This window comes from Mycteria americana, chromosome 1 (genome assembly GCF_035582795.1).
Source record: "Mycteria americana isolate JAX WOST 10 ecotype Jacksonville Zoo and Gardens chromosome 1, USCA_MyAme_1.0, whole genome shotgun sequence".
Lineage (NCBI taxonomy): Eukaryota > Metazoa > Chordata > Aves > Ciconiiformes > Ciconiidae > Mycteria > Mycteria americana.
In genome coordinates, this window is record NC_134365.1 from 165,206,821 (window position 1) to 165,225,222 (window position 18,402).

Below are 18,402 nucleotides of genomic sequence, written 5' to 3' on the forward strand. Positions count from 1 at the left end.
TCCATAAAGTGTCAATTTCTGTCTATTACAACCAAAGAAAAATACATGAGATGTTTGGCTTGGGAAATCAGTTTTCAGTCTGCTATAACCTACCATTTGTTATAAGTGGAGTCCAGCATTGCACACCCCTCTTATGAGTTCACAATATATCTGTGTACTGCAGTCTAGCAAAATAATAGCTGCAAAAGGCTGGAGAAAACTAATTGCCAGTAAAGTATTACACATATTTTTCTTTAGAGAGTGAGAATCACTATGTGCAATTAATTCAGAAATTAATTTCTCTGTTGGTATCCACATTTGTGCACAACTAACTTTGTTGCTGAAAAGACATTTTATGGTCTGTAGTCACTTGCACAAAAGGACCCTCTAATTCTCTAGTGGTAAATGAACTGGTGATATATTACAAAATTCATTTTTTATGGAAACCTAGAACTTGTTGGTTGTACTCATATTAACAATGCAAGAATTCATCACAGTGTAACACCTTTCAGGCAGGTAGTCAGTCATCGTTGTTACTGTCATGTTACTTGGAAGCATCTAAATGAGCATGGTTTATGCACTGCAAGTGGGGACACAAGCCCTGCTACCAATTTTTAAACCATATTTTTTCTTTTAATATCATGTCAAAATGCTAAAGTGCAGAGGATGTTTATAGTAGTCACTATCTTTCTTTAGCATTAACAAGAACATTAAGAATTCACTTTCCCTTCTGCACAGATTCATGCACAGACACGTGAAATGAAATGTGATCTATCTTTTAGCTGAAAGAGCAGTGTTGATGTATTTTCTCCTTAGATTCATCTTCCAGAGGCTGATAATACAAACCTTCTGTATATTGGAAAAAAACCCCTAGTCTTTATTGAGCAGAGGCTAAAACATCAAATGGAAGGAAGTGGATTTTCATCCAAATTTACAAGGGAGAATTGTCATTGAATAAAACTTGTGCAGCCTCTGGAATGAACTGTTTTTGTTGGAGACTGGCAATCCTTCTGGGTACCTGATAATACCACGACAATGAGTATGATTAGAAGTATGATTAGAACTATCTATCAATATATTTTATAGACCACAATCTCCTTTGTGCGCATTAGATTCATAGAGCCTAACTCCAAAGCCCAGCATTATGGTTACATTTAGACATCTACAAATTGAATGTCTGAGCTAATCATCCAGATTATCTTCATACTCAGTGGGGAGAAATGGGTAATTCAGATTCTTGTCATCTCCAAATGAGTATCTTAACTAAGGTCTGGACGTGCCTAATTGTCTCCATCAGTTAATAAAGGAATGAGGTGATAGGTCAGACTTTGATAGCAACATTAGAAACATGAAAAGCTAGGGCAAATAAATCCCACTTCATCTTAGTCTGGTTTGATATGGCACAGACGTACAAACTTTGGCCTACACATCCTGCTTTTCTTTACCCTAACAGCTAAGCTCAGGAATCACATAATTTCTCAATGTACAACAACTGAAGACTCGTGACTATGCCATTTCTTCATCTTACTGTATGCAGACAAGTCTAGTAATCCGGAGTGGATTCTGCCTACACGTTTTGTATCCCCCATCTCTGTAACAGTGATACTGTTCATACCCCTAAGACATTCCTGGAGATGAGATGATGACCCTCAGTGGGTCTTCACACCCATCAGGTAAAGGAAGTTCCACCAGTACTAACAAGTACATTTTTAGCAGATAAGCAGGCACTGTGTTCAATGAGACAGGAAACACATCACTATTCAGGCATGGCAGACACTGCATGGTAACCAAGACTGCATTTTTTTGGACATCTAATTAAGGTAGAGAGCTGTCTTTCCTGTTACTGTTGGAAGATGGTCTTTCCTTGCTCTTACTAAGCAGAGTCCGAACAGCAGGCAGACCCATTCCACCTGAAGACAGAGGCAACCACTGTAATAAAGCTCTTTCTTAGTAACCGCCTCACGCACATTAGGAATGCAATGCATCAGATACCACAGCGTGCAGAGCCATTCAGCTGGGGTACGGAATAATATTGCTGTTTTTAAAAACAGGACTCTGGCAGGTCTCCCAGGAGGGTTCTGACAGCCACCATCATTCATCTGCCTTTGCCACCTGAAACTGGTATTAACCATGAGGGAAAAAGTGATCGCACAGACTTAAACTTACTTAGATATTGCTGTGACATAGAAACTGAGAATAAACAAAAGCTGACACTAAGCAAACACCTATTTTTGGAGAACCAAGCAAATCCTAAATCTGACACCAAATGACCACGACAAATGTTGCAAAACATATTTATTCATTGTGCGTATTGTATCCAGACAGCTAATAAGAAACAGGACTCTGTTTAAGCACACAAAACCTAAAACTGGAGGAGCTGTACGCCTTATGTTTTACAGGAGTTATCTGCTGCTTAACATGACAGAGGGTGAAATGGCACGTCCGACAGCCCAGCATCGAAGGGCTGCGGGGGGAGTAGCCTGTGGGAAGTCAGTGGGCTTCTAAAACACCTGCATGAGCCTGTCGTCTTCACTCTTAAGAGCGTGACCAATACCTCCTGAGCTATGAAGTCTTTTACAGGCTCATTGTTTGCATCTTTCCCTACGGCCTCTGTGTGCAGAAAGTGTTTGAAAAAATTCATCTCAGTATTTTAAACCCTCTAAGATTTATACCTACTGGGTTTTATTCTAGGACCTCTTGAGAAATAAAATGTTGAGAATAAACATCCTATCTCAGGAAAATTGTGCTATCACTGCATATATTTAACATTTCTAGACTCTGGACTAAATGGATTCTAACAAAACTGAAACATAAACTCCACTTTCAGGAGTGCCGGAGAGGATTCCCTGGGCAATTCAGATCAGTGTCTTCATAGTACACTGTCCTGTTAATTTTAGTCTTTTATAGCTAAAATGCAAAGCAGATTCATTTTGCTTGAATCATATTTTCTACTTCATGTAGTTTTGGAGCACTGGGAAGGAATTGTTCACAACAGATCTGTTAGGTTACTATTGCATTTTTTTATTGTAACGAAAATCATTACACAATGGAATAAAAAAAAAATTAAAATATGACTGAATGGACACTTAAAATACCTCCCACTTTATTCCTAAAAAAAAAAGTTTCAGGGTCTTCTGCTCATGGAAATTGAGAATTATTTACTTTTAAGGAAAGCAGGAGGAAAGATAAAAGAATATTTTCCTACAAAGTGTGACACAATATATTCCCCTCCCCAGGGTAAAGAGCATGAGAGGTTTTCTTTTTCAGACTGGGTGCACACTCATCCACTTATCTATGCAGCCACTATACTATACTTGAATGTAAATCACTCGCAAAATGCCACGGCCAATTTCTCAGTTGCCTATCTCCATAGTATGCATGTGCATTATGTATTATATGGTTAATAGTGCATCAGCTCCCTTGTGGAAAATCAAGAAAGCTTCCACGTCCTCCTGAAAGAAAATGTGGAATTATTTTATACACGTCCAGCCAGGTCAGGCTGCAGTATGTTCTCGGGAGAAATTCCAGCTGAATTAAGGCAGCACTGTGCTGTACGGTGATGCGGTGGATACAGAGGTATTTGAGGCGGCTCAAACGCAGGAGGTAGTATGGCTATATCAGCATGGTGCTCTCTGTAGACTAATTAGTCCTGCTAAGAAGCAGGATATAATAGTCCAAGCTAAATGCTTTGAGGTACTTCACAAGTGAGGTGATGCATATCTGCGTAGTGCTGTGTTCCTGCCTTCCCCTTGGGCTGTGCTGAACCCTGCCGAGGAGGCCTTCTGTCCGAAACCAGGGACCTCTAACATTCACAAAAACTTATGAAGCTGGAAAGCATAAGGGAATCTACTTTATCAAGCTCCCCCAGAGAAACTCGGTGATTTGCCCGAGATCGGACAGCAAGACAGGGGCAATTCTAGGGAGCGAGCCCAGGAAGGGCGGGGAGCTTGTTTCCATTGCTCCAGTGCTATCTCAAGGCACAGGACTCAGAGCTGAATGCCACCAGGACTCAGAGCTGAATGCCACCGCAGTGTCTGCATTGCTGCACGTGCATATGCGGGGTCTGAGACCATGGGGACGCTTACGCCAGCTTTTAGCTCACTGAGGGAATACATATGCTCCTTTCTGGGTGTGAGGCATCATCCTTGAAGCGGGAGAAAAATACTGGAAGGAGCTAGCAGCTCTGGGCACTGGGCAGAATTAAATCAGCCAGAATGCAAAATTACAGAAAGAACCGCTAGCATTTTAGCCTACAAGACACACACAAAGTAAAGCTGGTGAAGATGAAACTTAAAGGAGTGTTTTGCCCAGCATTGTACAGAGACAAATGGGAATGAAGGTGAAGAATAAGAATACCAAAGCTTACACCATGTTGCATTGTCCTCCAGATAGTCCTCTGAGAAGCAAGAGGGAAACAGATTCAGGGAACAGAAAAACAAAACAAAACAAAACAAAATAAACCACAGGTTATACCAAACAGGCAACCACAGAGAAGATAACGTGTATTTATAAGCAGTTGATTTTAAATGAGAAATCTTAGATCATGCTCTACAGAAGCAGCTGAGCTCAGTGGTTAAAATTATTTAGTTTCTGAGAGTATTTATCTTGCTGAACTTCAGGTGTAATTGCTAGATGCCTAGCCTAAGGTTGTTACTTTTTGGCACTTTCTAGCAGAGGGATAGGGAATGATTTCTCTGAGCTGTTTAAACGTATACTTTAAGATGAGATGAATCATGCTTTAGAAATATTTGAACTCAATTCAGTTGCCTAAACCTATCTTTAGACAACTGAACGAAGACCTTTATTTCTCTATGTTCACAGTAAAAGCTACAGTCATCTAGACTTCAGATCTAGATAGCTATTTATAGGTATCTACACTATGGATCTCTATATTAAATCAGAAAAGTCCTCATTTTTGCTTCTGTTACAGTCAGTAGAGAAATAGGATGGAATCCAGTTACCTAAATATGGGCATAGAAAGTGAATTTAGTAGCTCTGAGGTATTCTATCTCACTTCCAGCCAGGTTTCCTGAAACTTTGCTTTCACATTTGGACATCTTGAAGACCATAAGCATCTCAAATAGCATTAGGTGACTATGTTTATGTAGCTGAATTCCACCCAGAGGGACCTGCAGAGAAAAGCTGAGGCTCAGTTCTGTTCTCGCACTTGGATGCCAAATAGTAGGCATCCTCTAGGGTGTCCTGCCCAGCCTTCAGCTGCCAGTCCAGGAGGGCATGGGCATCCCAAAGGATTGTCCTCTCTGCCAGCTCAATTAGATGTCTTAGATACTCCGAGGCATCTCAGTGTTGCGTATCTACATGTGGATATCTAGCTGAGCCTTTCATTTCCCAGTGTATGAGAGGTGTCTGTGACAGATGGGGTGAATCACTCTCCAAAGATGTGTGTCTCTCTCCATTGACTTCAGAAAGAGTCTGACTTAGGCCCTGTGCTGTGACGATGTGATTGAATTGCCTGAGCATAGGTATCTTGAATTGCTTGAGATGCTGCAGCATATTCTACCCGGTTCCCCACACCTCTCCAGAATTATATTGGTCTCCTCTAGTCCTGTGCCATATCTGCCAGTCCCATGTTTCAGATACTCTGGGGTGTCTCAGATGGTGCTTTACATCTATGCTTAGACAACTCTCTCAAGCTCTGTGTAACTTCCTAAATACATCTGATGCATTTTAAACCAGCTATACCACTGCTTTTGGGGGATATTTAAATTTTTTTCCGTATTTCTCACAATTTATTTTGACCTATTTCTTGTTTATTAGGCCTTACTGATTATAGCTATGACAATAACACAGGGAAACTGCTCTCCCTCTCGGAATGGATTAGCTGGATTAATCACACAAGTTCAGGCAAGGATGAAGGAGCTGTTTCTCAGAAGGGTTCAGGACCCAGTGATTTCAGTGTAGGCTTCTTATGAAGGCTGCTTTGTGCAACATATCTGATAAAATATGCTCACCTGAATTAAGCTTATAAATATGAGCAGGTTATGGGGGATATGAGCAGGAGTAAAAAAATTGGTTCAGATATGCTACTTTTGTATAAGATTGAGATGCAGAGGAAATATTTTCTAAACTTGGTCTCTTCTGAGGACATGCTGTCAAAGACAGATGAAAGCAGAATTGCTTGTCACTTCTTTTGAGGTTTACATAGCTGCATGTTTGGACTTCGCGATGACAGTTTAAAGTTAAGTGGTCTGACAGTGTTTTATGAATACAAACTCCAGAACAGACTTCTAAAAGCACTAATGTAAGACTGAAGAGTCAGCTGACTCACAAGGAAAGATTTGTTTCTCATATCTATAATAATAAAAAGGGGCTTTAACTGTTTGACACTACTATCAAAATACTAATATTGCTGTACGTTTGTATTAAGCAAGCAATAGCAAATGATCAGTGTGCAGACTGGAAAACTGCTGTGAGTGGGATTCTCCTTACGTCCTTTTGCATTGCAAAGGTTAGGAGGATCTAACTGAAGCTGGTCCTCCAGGCTCTGTCTATAGTTAATGAAGAGAGATACGTGATTCAGGGAATGATTCAGGGCATTAAACGCTAAGGATCCAATGTAGGCAGGTTGAATGGTGTTCCTGCGAGGCAGGAGTGCAACATTTATATCCTTCTGGATAAAATTACCCAAGTTGGTGTGAGATGCAGGCAGTGACCTTTCCCAAGTGCTGCTAAAGGATTACAGCTCTGAAACAAGGCCTTCTGCTCTAATCCACATAAACAGCCTTTTCTTGCTCTGGCTGAAGCCAGTGGCCATCTCTAACTTGAGGGATTGTTGGTCTCGACCCAAAAGGAGATAACACATGCATCACTGCCATTTGTAGATGGATTTGATACCAACGCTCATCGTTAACAGGTGATGAATAGTTATTGTTTTAAATATCACCAGCAAGAAAAACAAATAGGTGTTTGGCTTGAACACTTTTTAAAGTAACAGCAGCAATGCTAAGCTCTTTGTTTATCTGAAATAATGCGGAAACAAACCTAGCTAAATCGTATGGAGACAAGTTCCCTTTTGAAAATCTACAAGTTATTATGAGTTAAAAAGGATTATCTGCATTGTCAATTTTCATTAGTTACAGCCTTTAAAGGCCGGCAGCATATGACACATCTCTGCTTTATTCAGGATGCTGCTCAGTATTTTGGAAGCTTGTACTTTAAAAAAGATATTAATGTGTTTAGAAGTATTCTCCTTATGCAAATATGGAAAGTCTCTGAAACCTCTCTTTTTCATTGCACAAATGCTTGAACTGTCCTTACAACATAAGAGTAATCCAAGCTGAACTGTGCTACCAGCCCTCCTTTGTATGCGCTTCCTCCCACTTCCTCCGTTTGCAACCTTTAGCTTTGCCCGGAGCATGGCTGAAACCTACAGGCTTTGGTGACCCTTCGCTTTACCTTGGCCAGTTCTAGATCAAGATCCAGGCCTCTGCACTGAGCAGTACACAAGGACTGGTTCTCTGAATCTGAAGTGAAAGAGTAAAATTAAGAACCTGTCAAAAACAGATTGAGCATTACCAGCCAGATTTTTAGCCTGAGGTACTAACCTGGGTTGTGAATCTGCTGTGGTAGAAAGACCTAAGTCTACAATGGAGGTAAACATCTTTTCTGCTTCTCCTTTTAGGATAACCAGGCTACACTATTTCCAGAAGAGCAGAGAACTAACAAACATTGTAATCCCAGGTCCTGACTAGAAATGCCATGGTATTTTTTTAGTTGAATTGCAATGAAGATTGACAGAGTACAGTATAGATAGAATACAGCATAGATAGAAGCGATTGGAAAGACTTGGCACTGTGGAAAACTGTGATCATCAAAGGAATTTGCTGAATGATGGTGTCAAGGAGATACCCAGGTCCTTATCTGAATGAGTATATTTGGGTTCCTGCTTAGTGATTTAAGCTGCGTATCGGAGAAACTTTTAGACGTTTTAGGCTTGTGATCAGAACCATAGCAAGGCATTTTGGTACCCTAGTGCAGCCAGAACCTGCCTGGTACCCAGTGGGAGTGCAGCTCACTGAAACCTCATACCCGCGACTAACGGTGGCTGTTTCCAGCTGGGCACCCCTCTCCCCTCACTCTTGCTACGGCCCTGAGCACGAGTCTCTTCAGCAAGACAGACCAACACGATGCAAGTGTTCAGCAATAAGCTCGGCAAGCGGAGGGTATGAGATACAGTCTGTTTTGATTCAGATGCTTTACAACTCTTTAATTTTGCTCATTGGCTTTACCTCGAGATGATTGCTGAGACAGTATTAACAGCTATAATAATTAGCCCACTATAAATCTATAGATGTATAAATAGCAAGAACATCGAAGTCTGAAATGTGAATCCAATGACTGGTAGTAAAGAAAATAATCTTATGTTACAGTCTTGTTTTCAAAATGATTGGATAAATAAAGCAAGATTAATGATCACTGAAGTTTTAGCTGATAAAAGTCAATTTTTGAGACGGATAGAAATAAAGCAGTGGTAATTTTATAATTAAGTAAAGAAGTGGAACAAATCAATGTGCCTTTGCGAGTGTGTATGTTAAAGAACTAGCCGCTAAAAATTGCTTTAATACATAAAAACATTTTTAATAAAATAAAAAAAAAATAAAATATTGCTATAGATCACTTTTCAAAGAGAAGTTATACTGCAAAGTACCTGTTGTGACTCATCTGTTTTTTGGCATGCAGGAAAGAGCTTATTCTCTTATAACATTTATAACACATAAAAACTGAGTCATATTATTCTCCTACAATGCAATTCTGTACCATTTCCAATGGAAAAAAAAGATTTACTGAATGCTGGAACAGCTGGCATAGAAACTATGTAAAGTGATTATGAAATTATTAAAAAAAATTGTCAGGAGATTATCGCTCTTCTACTATATTACCAAGCCATTTCTACTAATTCAAAAATGAAATATATTTTGCCTTACCAGCCTATCCAAACTTGTGCCAGCAGCAGTTGTAGGTCGCTCCTCTGGGTTATATGGTCTAAACCGAGTATTGAAGTTTTCAGGGACAGAACGGGAAGATCTCAGGGCAGGTGCTGGTTTAGGTTGGCCACATCCTTGGAAAACCTGAAAAAGACATTGTAGGTTATATGGCAATCACAGAAAAAGGGAAGCTAGTATTTTACAGCCTCTTTATCCTCTCTTTCATATATTTGAAACCAGCTTTGATTGAAATTTTGATAATACTGAATTGAGCACTTGCCCTGCATTAAAACTCAGATTAATAATTAAGCATTATTAATGACTCAGAGAAGATATAAAAACATATAGGGACCTTAAAACCCCCTTAATTTAGGAATCTGATTATTCTAGAAAGTTAACATCTGAAAGCATTTTAATTGCTATCTTTCCAGGAAGAGAAATGAGCTAAAGGAAGTCCTTTGTGGCAGGACTTAGTTGATAATTGTTTTAGTTTTTGTTAAAATGTGGTATTTACCCAGAATCACAGCTCTTTCATAATCCCCACCCACAGCTCTTCCTACCTGGTAATTCTCTTTGTAGTCTCAGAGAAAAGGTCAATGATGAAATAGTCTTATAACCGGATTACTTTTCTTATTCCCGAGCAAGTCTCTCCCTAGAAGAGGGGTGAGGCATATTGAGGGGGCAATAGTGAGAATTATTTTCTGCTAGTGTGTTTGTTTTCTAGGTATAAAAATAATGTTTAGGGTTATGAAATTTTTCATATACTTCCATTTGGAAAAAAGTTTCAGTAGCATATATCTTGTGGATACTAAAGGACACAGAGGACACTTTTTGACTACTGGATATCAAGTATATATCCCAGAGGAAATCTCACAGAAGTTGCTTGGCTGCAAGGAGGTAGAATATTCAGAGAGTTAAATTTTTCAAGTGCTTTGATGAAGTAGGATCCTAGTGTTTGCCTTCATACCACCTGTTTCAGTTCTGGAATCATCTTTCTTTTTTGTGACCATTGTATTTTGGCTGTTTCAACATTTTGCCTTCATTCAGAAGAAAAAATTAAGTGTCAGAATTTCTTGTAAGATGTATTTTACAAAACCCTAATGCCAGACACAAACTATCTGTCTGAATGAGTTTTGTGGAGGTGAAAACTCTTATGCAGGTGCTATGTTTTGTTTGTAGGACCAGATTACTCCTTTTTGTGTGGCAGATAACAGCTATGTTGTGAGCCAGTGATCAAAAAGACTCATGTTTCACTTTTAGACTTTTAGATTTTCTGCCTTGAGTAGTTCTCTCTGAAGTAGCCATGGATGTTGTGACTTTTGTTGCTTTCAGGACACATTACAATTGGCTCGTAGTTAGGTTTCCTGATGTTAATTTAGAGGCCCTAAATGATTCAAAATTTGCTGAAAGAAATTGATTCATACTAAATTTATGTCCAGTCATCAGGTCTGTTTTGGCTCAAAGTCCAGCAAGTCAGCTGTTGTATGGCCATTGGGATTTTTAATTTGTGAGTGGAATACTGCTTGGTCTGGTTTGAGAATATCTGTAAGATTTTTTTAATAGTTTCTAGCCTCCCTAGGCATGAGGACTATTGGACAATAAATTCATTTAATCAAACAGGAAAGATGATTTTAGCTTGTAAAGTTGTCAGTTTTTCAGCAGGAAAGAATCTTATTTTTCCTCTGTGAAGAAAATTCAACTAAGATTAATGTTCAGGATTTATACATGATTGTGTATGATACTGTACATTTTAAAGGGCCAAATATATATGTTGGGGGCATCAGTTATCCTTACAAAATTTTACTCATATTTCTTCTGACTGAAGATAAATTACGTACAGAAAACATAACCATTTATTTAGATATCTATGAAATCCCATTTAGTCAATTAAGCAATCATGTATTTGCTTACAAAGACAAGTGACAATTATCCAAAACATGCAACTTGACTCTCAGGGGAAAGGAAAGTAAGGATACTGAATCTTCTCCTTAAATTTCACAGTGTGTGACTGTTAGGCTACTTGTATGACCATGTGGAGTAACTGCAAGTCTACATAATTTATATTTCATTTTTCTTACGACATACTGAAAAAAACCCAACATCGACTTTGTGGCATTTAGCTTCATACAAATAGTTGTAGCAAGTAGTTTTATATGAACAAATTTATGTACAGCCAGACAATAATGGAGACGAAAATTAGATAGCAATTTTTACATCACAGAAGAAGAAATAATTTACTTTTTAAATGACCTGGCAGAAATGCAGTAAAGGTACAATATTCAATAACTGAATTCTGAGTTAAAGAGAGACATTTTCTAATTTGCGTCCAGGTATTAACTGACAGGACAGAAAATGTAAAGCTGATGCCTGAAATTAACAAATGCTTCCCAAGAAGCAGCACATGAAATACTGTCTTCACAATGCTACTCAGAGATACTGAGCAATTTCTGGAAAAATATTCAGGTGTTTCATTACGCATGCTGTGAATTGGCAGTGTAAATCCACTGTCTTTAAAAAATTGCATTTGATATATAATTGGTGTAGTCCGTTTCATCTGAATTTAGAGAAGGCATTCCATTTGAAATTAAGAAACCTAAATTTAGGTGTGTACATGTAGCTGTCTATATTTAAGCTAAACATCTAAGCCCCCATTTTAGACAGTGGAGATCAAAAGCTCCCTTCAGTTGCTCTCACATCAGCATCTATGATAGTTTGTGATGTCCTGGGATATCTGAGGCAACTGTTAGGACTGTCTTAACACAAGACGATTCCCCACTGAACTGCAGCTAAAGCTCAAATGGGGTATCCTAGGATGTCACGAAGAGCACCAGACCTCTATGGTCGGGAATATGAACCAAGCCATGAGATCAGGTCAACAGAGCCAGTGAAGAATTACATCTATCGAGCTGACTAAATGGAGGTATCTACCTCAGGACTAGGAAGTAGATACTGTAAAAAAAGAGTCCTTTTTCCAGGAGAACTCGAGGTTTTGAATCCCAGCAGATAGTTTGTTCTCTATGAAGCCTTGAGTCATACTGTTATTTAGACATGTGCTAGTGCTCAGTGTTTCGTGTTGAGTGTCTCTATATGACTCTGCTCCATTGACTCTCTCATCTTCAGATAGCATAGCATTGATTTTTTCCTGAAATGCCATTATATTTTGCCTGCACAGGGCTCTGGAAAGAACATAGATAAATGAAGAGGTTTTGTTAATATGAAACTCGGGGGCTATTTTAAGAAGAACCTTGGATGTACTTTTATGAAGATTTCCTCCTGATAAATAATGCATAGGTAGTCTGCTATGTCATGGAGCTCATTCATCCTTTTAGTTGAAGTAATTGCCAAAAAGGAACATATATCTATGGGTTAAAATGGCACATCCATCAGCTCAGATAAAAGTAGATTTAAGACTTACTAAGGGGAGACTCAGTTATGGGATAGCCTTTATGAAAGTGCAAAAATCTTGGCATGGCAGCCAAATGACATTTATAGCAACCAAACATATCTGTATAGAATCAGACTGTTTAAAATGCAGAAAATAGTCCAGTATGGTGTGTTTTGAGTAGCAATGAAGACAAAATTGTGCTGATGCAACCAGATTAGGAATTGTCTCCATTTTGAAGAAAAATGGATGTTATAACATCTTTTCTGCTGTTTTTTGAGTTTTCCTCCACTTCTTGTGAACGAGCAATCTCTACAGATGTTAACTACTAAACATTCATATTGTTAAAATGGAACAGATGTAAGATTTAATCTTTGACTTGAAGCAGGAATCAAAAGTAATGGTACTGACAGCCTTATGGGAAGATTGTGAAGGCTCCCAAAACACTTTTGTTTTGGCCGGGATTGAAATGAGCATTTATGTGTTACGACTCTCTGAATATGACTCCCTGAATTACCTCAGGGAGCATGAGAATAAGAATAAGGTAAATGTATGCTATGACTAAATCTTGGATATGAACGGAGCCATGGGAAACAATATACAGAATATGAAACTTTTACCTGAGAAATAATCAAGCTGTTGCTGAGCACTGAGTTTGGCACTATAATGTTCAAATACCAAAGAGGCATCACTGGCGAATAACAAACAGATTTCAATAATGAAGATGACGTGTCTCAGACACTATCAGCAGAAACGCAAGGTAAATCTATTGCAACCTGACTTCTACCAGAGGCAACCTTCAGGGAACACCACTGAAGTCTGGGTAGACCCAGGTTGCAAAGCCTACTCTTAAAAAGTGCCGATGTCTTGGGAGGCATCTCAGACAGCTCAGACTGATTGTTTTTGCACTCTGTGTGGTTTGGTTTGCAGAAGGTACTCTGTCAGAATGGCTGTGGGTGTTAGATGATGAAGCTATGGAAGTTGGTTTTGATGATCTTCAGTCCTTGCCTCTTTTTGGAGAAACTCAAGGGAAGGGAAACTCAGGTCTGATTCAGAGCATGTACATTCCTCTAGCAGAAAGGACTTGGGGTGTGACTTTCTAGACCATTGCTCCTTTTTTGAAAAGCATCTCCAGATATTGCAGCTGTCAGGGATGTGACTTTCCCTGAGGCAAACTAAGGACCTTGTGTGGTTGCTGTTCAGGGACGTGACAGCCACACAAGGTGAGCAGCGTATGAAGCCTAGAGATTTGTGGTCAGACTTTCTAGACAGCCAGTGCTGAGTATAGACTGCAGAGAAATGTCAAGAAAACAGAGAAAGATTCCAGCCTCAGGATGAATTGGAGGATCTTAACATAATACTAGTACCTAGTTAATGTGAACTGTGCTAAAAGAATCAACCACAATCAGCACCCAAACAAGAAAAGTTAATGGCCTAGGAACAGAGATGCTCCATTTTATGCAGTGACAGGTACTGGCATATGGCTGAGTCTGTATGTCCTTGGTCGGAAGTACAAAGATAGAAGAGGTACATGTGGCACCTCTATAATTCTTTGTCTCGATATTGATGTGCACCCATCAAGACTGGAGACAGAGGGTTTGTGTCTTCTAAGGAAATGAAAGCCAAGGCGTGAACTCAAGCAATAAGCCCTGACTGTCTGCACTGGTTGTTAGCTCACTGGATTTTTCTTGGATGTTCCAACTTGCTCTTGGCAGAATGAAACAGCTCCAGAGAAGGTAGCTCTCAGCAGTATAGAAATGAATCAGGCTGTGACACTTTGGCCTCAAGATCAGGCACTGGTCCTTGTCCCCCTTTTATTTATTAGTATGACTGTAACCATGAAGACTATTTCTCAGAAGAATAGTGCTGAATAGGAGGTGCATATTTATAGGAAAAAGATATTGGACAAAACCTTCAGTACTACATCAAGTGAAGAATGGAGGGACAAACCATAAAAATGGAGACTTAGGAAGCTCATGATTTATTTTTCTGCTGATGTCTAAAACTGATGACTTCATCATTCACATAAGAGCACGCATTCTTACTTATTTTCATACACTTAGTATGTTGGAAAGTGTACACTGTTGCTCATTTAATTTTGCCTCCATATGCACAGTAATGTACAGTCAATGTGTTATGTCAAACATACTTCTATTTTTCTCAAATAAATTTCAATATATAATTGCAGGTGGTATAATACAAAACATCATTTTGTGATACAAAGACAAATTGATAGTGAAATTTAATGCAAGTGACTTTTGGAATAGGGCAATTTTATATAAATATTTGAAACAGGAGAGGGTTGGATTTTGGATTAAATAAACTCTGGGTCTTCTGCCCGCAAAGAGGATAAGATTAGTGAGAGGCCCTTCAGGAAGAAACTGTTTGTTTTCATTTGATCCACTCCTTTTAAAAAAGGAACAACATTACACAAAATGGCCCCAAATTCTACTAAATACAGCATACACCTCCTCCCAGACATCAACCAGATTTTTAGGTAGAAAAGCTGCATGTCAGTGGTGAAGAATAATCTATGTGGATGTGGGTGTTGCAGGCATAACATTGTTAGTGCATCATCATTTTCCCATTCTAAAAATGCACTGACTGACTTGTGGAAAAATAGCTGTGATTCCTAGTCACCACATTTTCAGTGGGTACAGTCAAATGCAAGATACAAAATTGTTTGAAGAAAGAGAAAATAGCGTGATTTCGGCATCCTGTCTGAAGCTTTCTGAGAGGCGTCTCAGAATAATTGACAAGCGTGGCTTTTCTCCTACATAGGTTTGCAATTGCAATCCATGCACCCCATTACATCTGGCAAGGTATCTGTCATTTTCACTGAAGCTCTAAGTGGTCAGTATGTATAAGGGGGAAAAATTAGACGACAGATGTCTGATTCGAAGTCTGCTCATATATAATCTCTACAGATCTGACATGACATAGGAGAACACAGCACTAAACCCAAAGTCTGCCTTCTTATACTTTTCTTTAAGAATAAAGCATTTCCATGTGTTAGGACCTGAAAAAAGACGGGTATAACCTAGGAAAACAAGGAAATCACTTTTCAGGAGAATAACAGTCTACACAGAAATATACAAAGGCCCCTCAAGGATAGACAGCTCTGTTATATATGAAAATATAATAAAATAAATTTCACTGATAAAATTTTGTTTCTGTTTCTCAATATTTTAAAAAATATTGGCTAAAATTTCTCTTAGAAGAAAAACTTTACATTGCAAATGGAATTGCTGTGATTTATCAATCTTTACAGCAAATAAAATATTTCTGAGGGACAGTAGAAATGATCTGCTCTGCTACAAATGAGTAGTGAGATGAGCTTGTGCCAAGGTGATGTCATTGGACTCTGGCAGGGGATGCAGCTTCCTGACCAACAAAAAACTGTGAGAACTGAGCAAGTAAATAAGAAAATGAAATACACCTGAGCCTTGGGTGAGTTTTCAGTGAAAATATTTTTTGTTTCTTTTTTTGAGTTAAGGGCTGATTTTGCTGAAGCCAGCCTTTAATTCCCAAAATATTTGAGAGAATTTGGCTGTTAAATGCCTTGATCACTGCTGCCAGAACAAAGTCTCATCGCGCAGGATGTAGACTGCTTTTAAAATCCGAGTAACTTCATGTAGGTTGAAAGTAAAAAGCATCTTGAAGGAAATCCTTAGCAACCTGCAGCACTGGGGCCATAAAAAGCGTCTAATTTGGGGTTGGCAGGAAGAATATTAACCTCAGCCTCCTGCCTTTTGTCCCCACATTTTTCCCAGCTACGGCAGCTTCCTTCCAAGCAATGGAAATTCAGTAGTTTGGATGGCAGTCTAGCCAGCACCTAGCTGACTATTGGGAGATCAATAGGAGGTAGAAACCCCTAATGCAGAGAACCTGGCAACCTGTTGACTCTAGATTTTGAACCGCAGTGCACTGATAAATATTAAGGAAAAGCCATTAACTGTTGACTATTGGCTCAACAGCACCTGCTACTGAATTTGAAGGATCTTATTAACATGAGGTTCAGAGGTGGTGGTGATCTGTGTATACACACGCACACACTAAAAATGGAAAGGAGGAAGCTGGTATCATTAACTCTGTTTATCTTTGTGTCAGAATCCAGACAAAACTCTGTCAAACCGAGGTCTGGTAATCAGAAGCTGTCCAATGTAATGACATTTCCCTTGAGTGGCTATTAAAGGAGGTTAAAAGGAACATTTTGTGTATTCATCTCAAACACATTGTACTTCAGTCTGACCCAGACAAATCAAAATGTGTTTGGAAGTTAATGTGGAGAATCACAGATGAGACATGAGCAGAAGTTACCAAACGTACTCTGCAGGATATTGCTTACGGAGTTACCACTAATTTTCAGCACTCTCTCTTTTCCTTAACTCTCTCAACAGCTATAATTTGGAGTTTACTAAATGGTACTTTTCTCCCTGCCACTCCCTTTGGAAAACTTCGAGCTTGTTTAACTAGATGAAGGATTCAAACGCTGTCTGGTGAACTGTGGAACGAGCAAAAGCAGTTTCTAGTGGTCTGGACAATCTTTCTTAAAGTCTGGACAGAAAAATAGTGGAGACATTTTTCCCCCTGCTTGTGACATTCAGCAACAGAGAAGGCGCGACTCACACAGTACCTTTGCCGACACCTGCATGCTGTTTTCTTGCATGTTCATGATGGCTTCAGAAATCTTGACATCAATAGGATCCATGACTGATTCAATGTTGAATGGTCCCTCTAATCTCTCCGCTACCAGAAGCATAGCATCTGTTAAAACACAAAGCAGCCATTCCCTTAAAGAAGGGATACCTTCGGGTGCCTCAGGCAGACCAGCGTTGCCAGCCGGAGGCGTGGGTACCAAGCGCTCCCGAGCAGGAGCCCGTGGGGATGTGTGGCAGCAGGACCATGAAGCCTGCAGGGCAGCTTCCCAGCTGTCCAAATCATCTTCCCCTACCACTGCCATCGCAGAAGGAGGAATAAAATTAATAATAGTTGCCATAGAATTATTGAGCTTGGGGTAAAATTATTTTACACAGCATCCCACCACTCGAAGCAGCCAGTGCTCTGGAGTGTGCTTATGTAGCCTCCTTCCCGAGAAAAAGCAGGATGATAGAAATGAATCCCTGGGGTATGTTCTTAGAGTTTGTGTGAGATGATGAAAACTTTGATATGATATATCAGGGTGTTATAATTAAAGCAGCTGTTCCTTCTGACCTTAATGATCTCATTTTCTTGCAATATGAACAGCAGATGAATATTGGATTTCTGCCATAGCATATAGGTATAAACCATGTTTGCCTTGCTACATTTTCAAAACATGGTTGAAAGTTTTATGCAGAAAAATATATTCTTTGTATGTTTTGGATTTTAAAAACAATTGTTTGCTTAATTTACGTTAAAGCCCCTCTTCAGAATAATTTTATCTATTTGTTTTCATTAACAAGTAAAACCCAAGCAACTGAACAAACATTAATAACAGTAAAAAAGGTTTTGCCATGCATCACATGTTTGTCTATACACAGACACAGATTCATCACAATTTCTCTGGCAATAGCCATGCGATAAGCTGGATTTATACAATACCTTTGAACATCATATTTGATCCTTGTCTCGTATGTTAGGATTTAAAATTTTCAGCATCTAATTAGCTTTAAACAGATGCCACTTGCAATTTTAACATGATAAACAAAAATCTTCACATGCTCTCTTCTTTATCCTTCAGACTTAGGCTTCAAAAAAGGTATTAACCAGACTTCCTTCCGAAACAGACCCCACGCATGCTTTGCTGTTGTAAGCACCAGTCCCACGGCAGCTGTGGAGAAGGCATGGAGCACCCTGTAGCCCTGATGACAGTGTTAGCTCCACACTTGGCTGGGGAGTCCTGGGGCTTCTTTCCAGCCTGCATGGCCATCTTCTCCTTCCCCACAGAAGCATACGTGCATGGATGTATGGGAAGAAGAGGCTGGTGTCTCACCCTAGCAGTTGAGAGAGACTCCCATGCACAGCCTGACCTGAGGGCTACAATATGTTGTTTATACGCAGTCAATGCATGCCTACAAATCCCACTGAAACTGAAATTACTTGGCATGTGGTACC

General features: G+C 39.4%; 1 protein-coding gene across 1 annotated transcript in view; it reads right to left on the minus strand.

Annotated features, from left to right (window-relative positions):
- Window positions 1-18,402, minus strand: part of GPC6 (glypican 6) — a 775,473-nt gene that overhangs the window by 54,364 nt on the left and 702,707 nt on the right. The window contains exons 5-7 of the mRNA XM_075491966.1: window positions 16,943-17,073; window positions 8,925-9,068; window positions 4,346-4,375 (exon numbers count right to left, since the gene is read on the minus strand). Coding sequence (XP_075348081.1) covers window positions 4,346-4,375; window positions 8,925-9,068; window positions 16,943-17,073 — 305 coding nt within the window. The remainder of the gene's footprint in view (window positions 1-4,345; window positions 4,376-8,924; window positions 9,069-16,942; window positions 17,074-18,402) is intronic.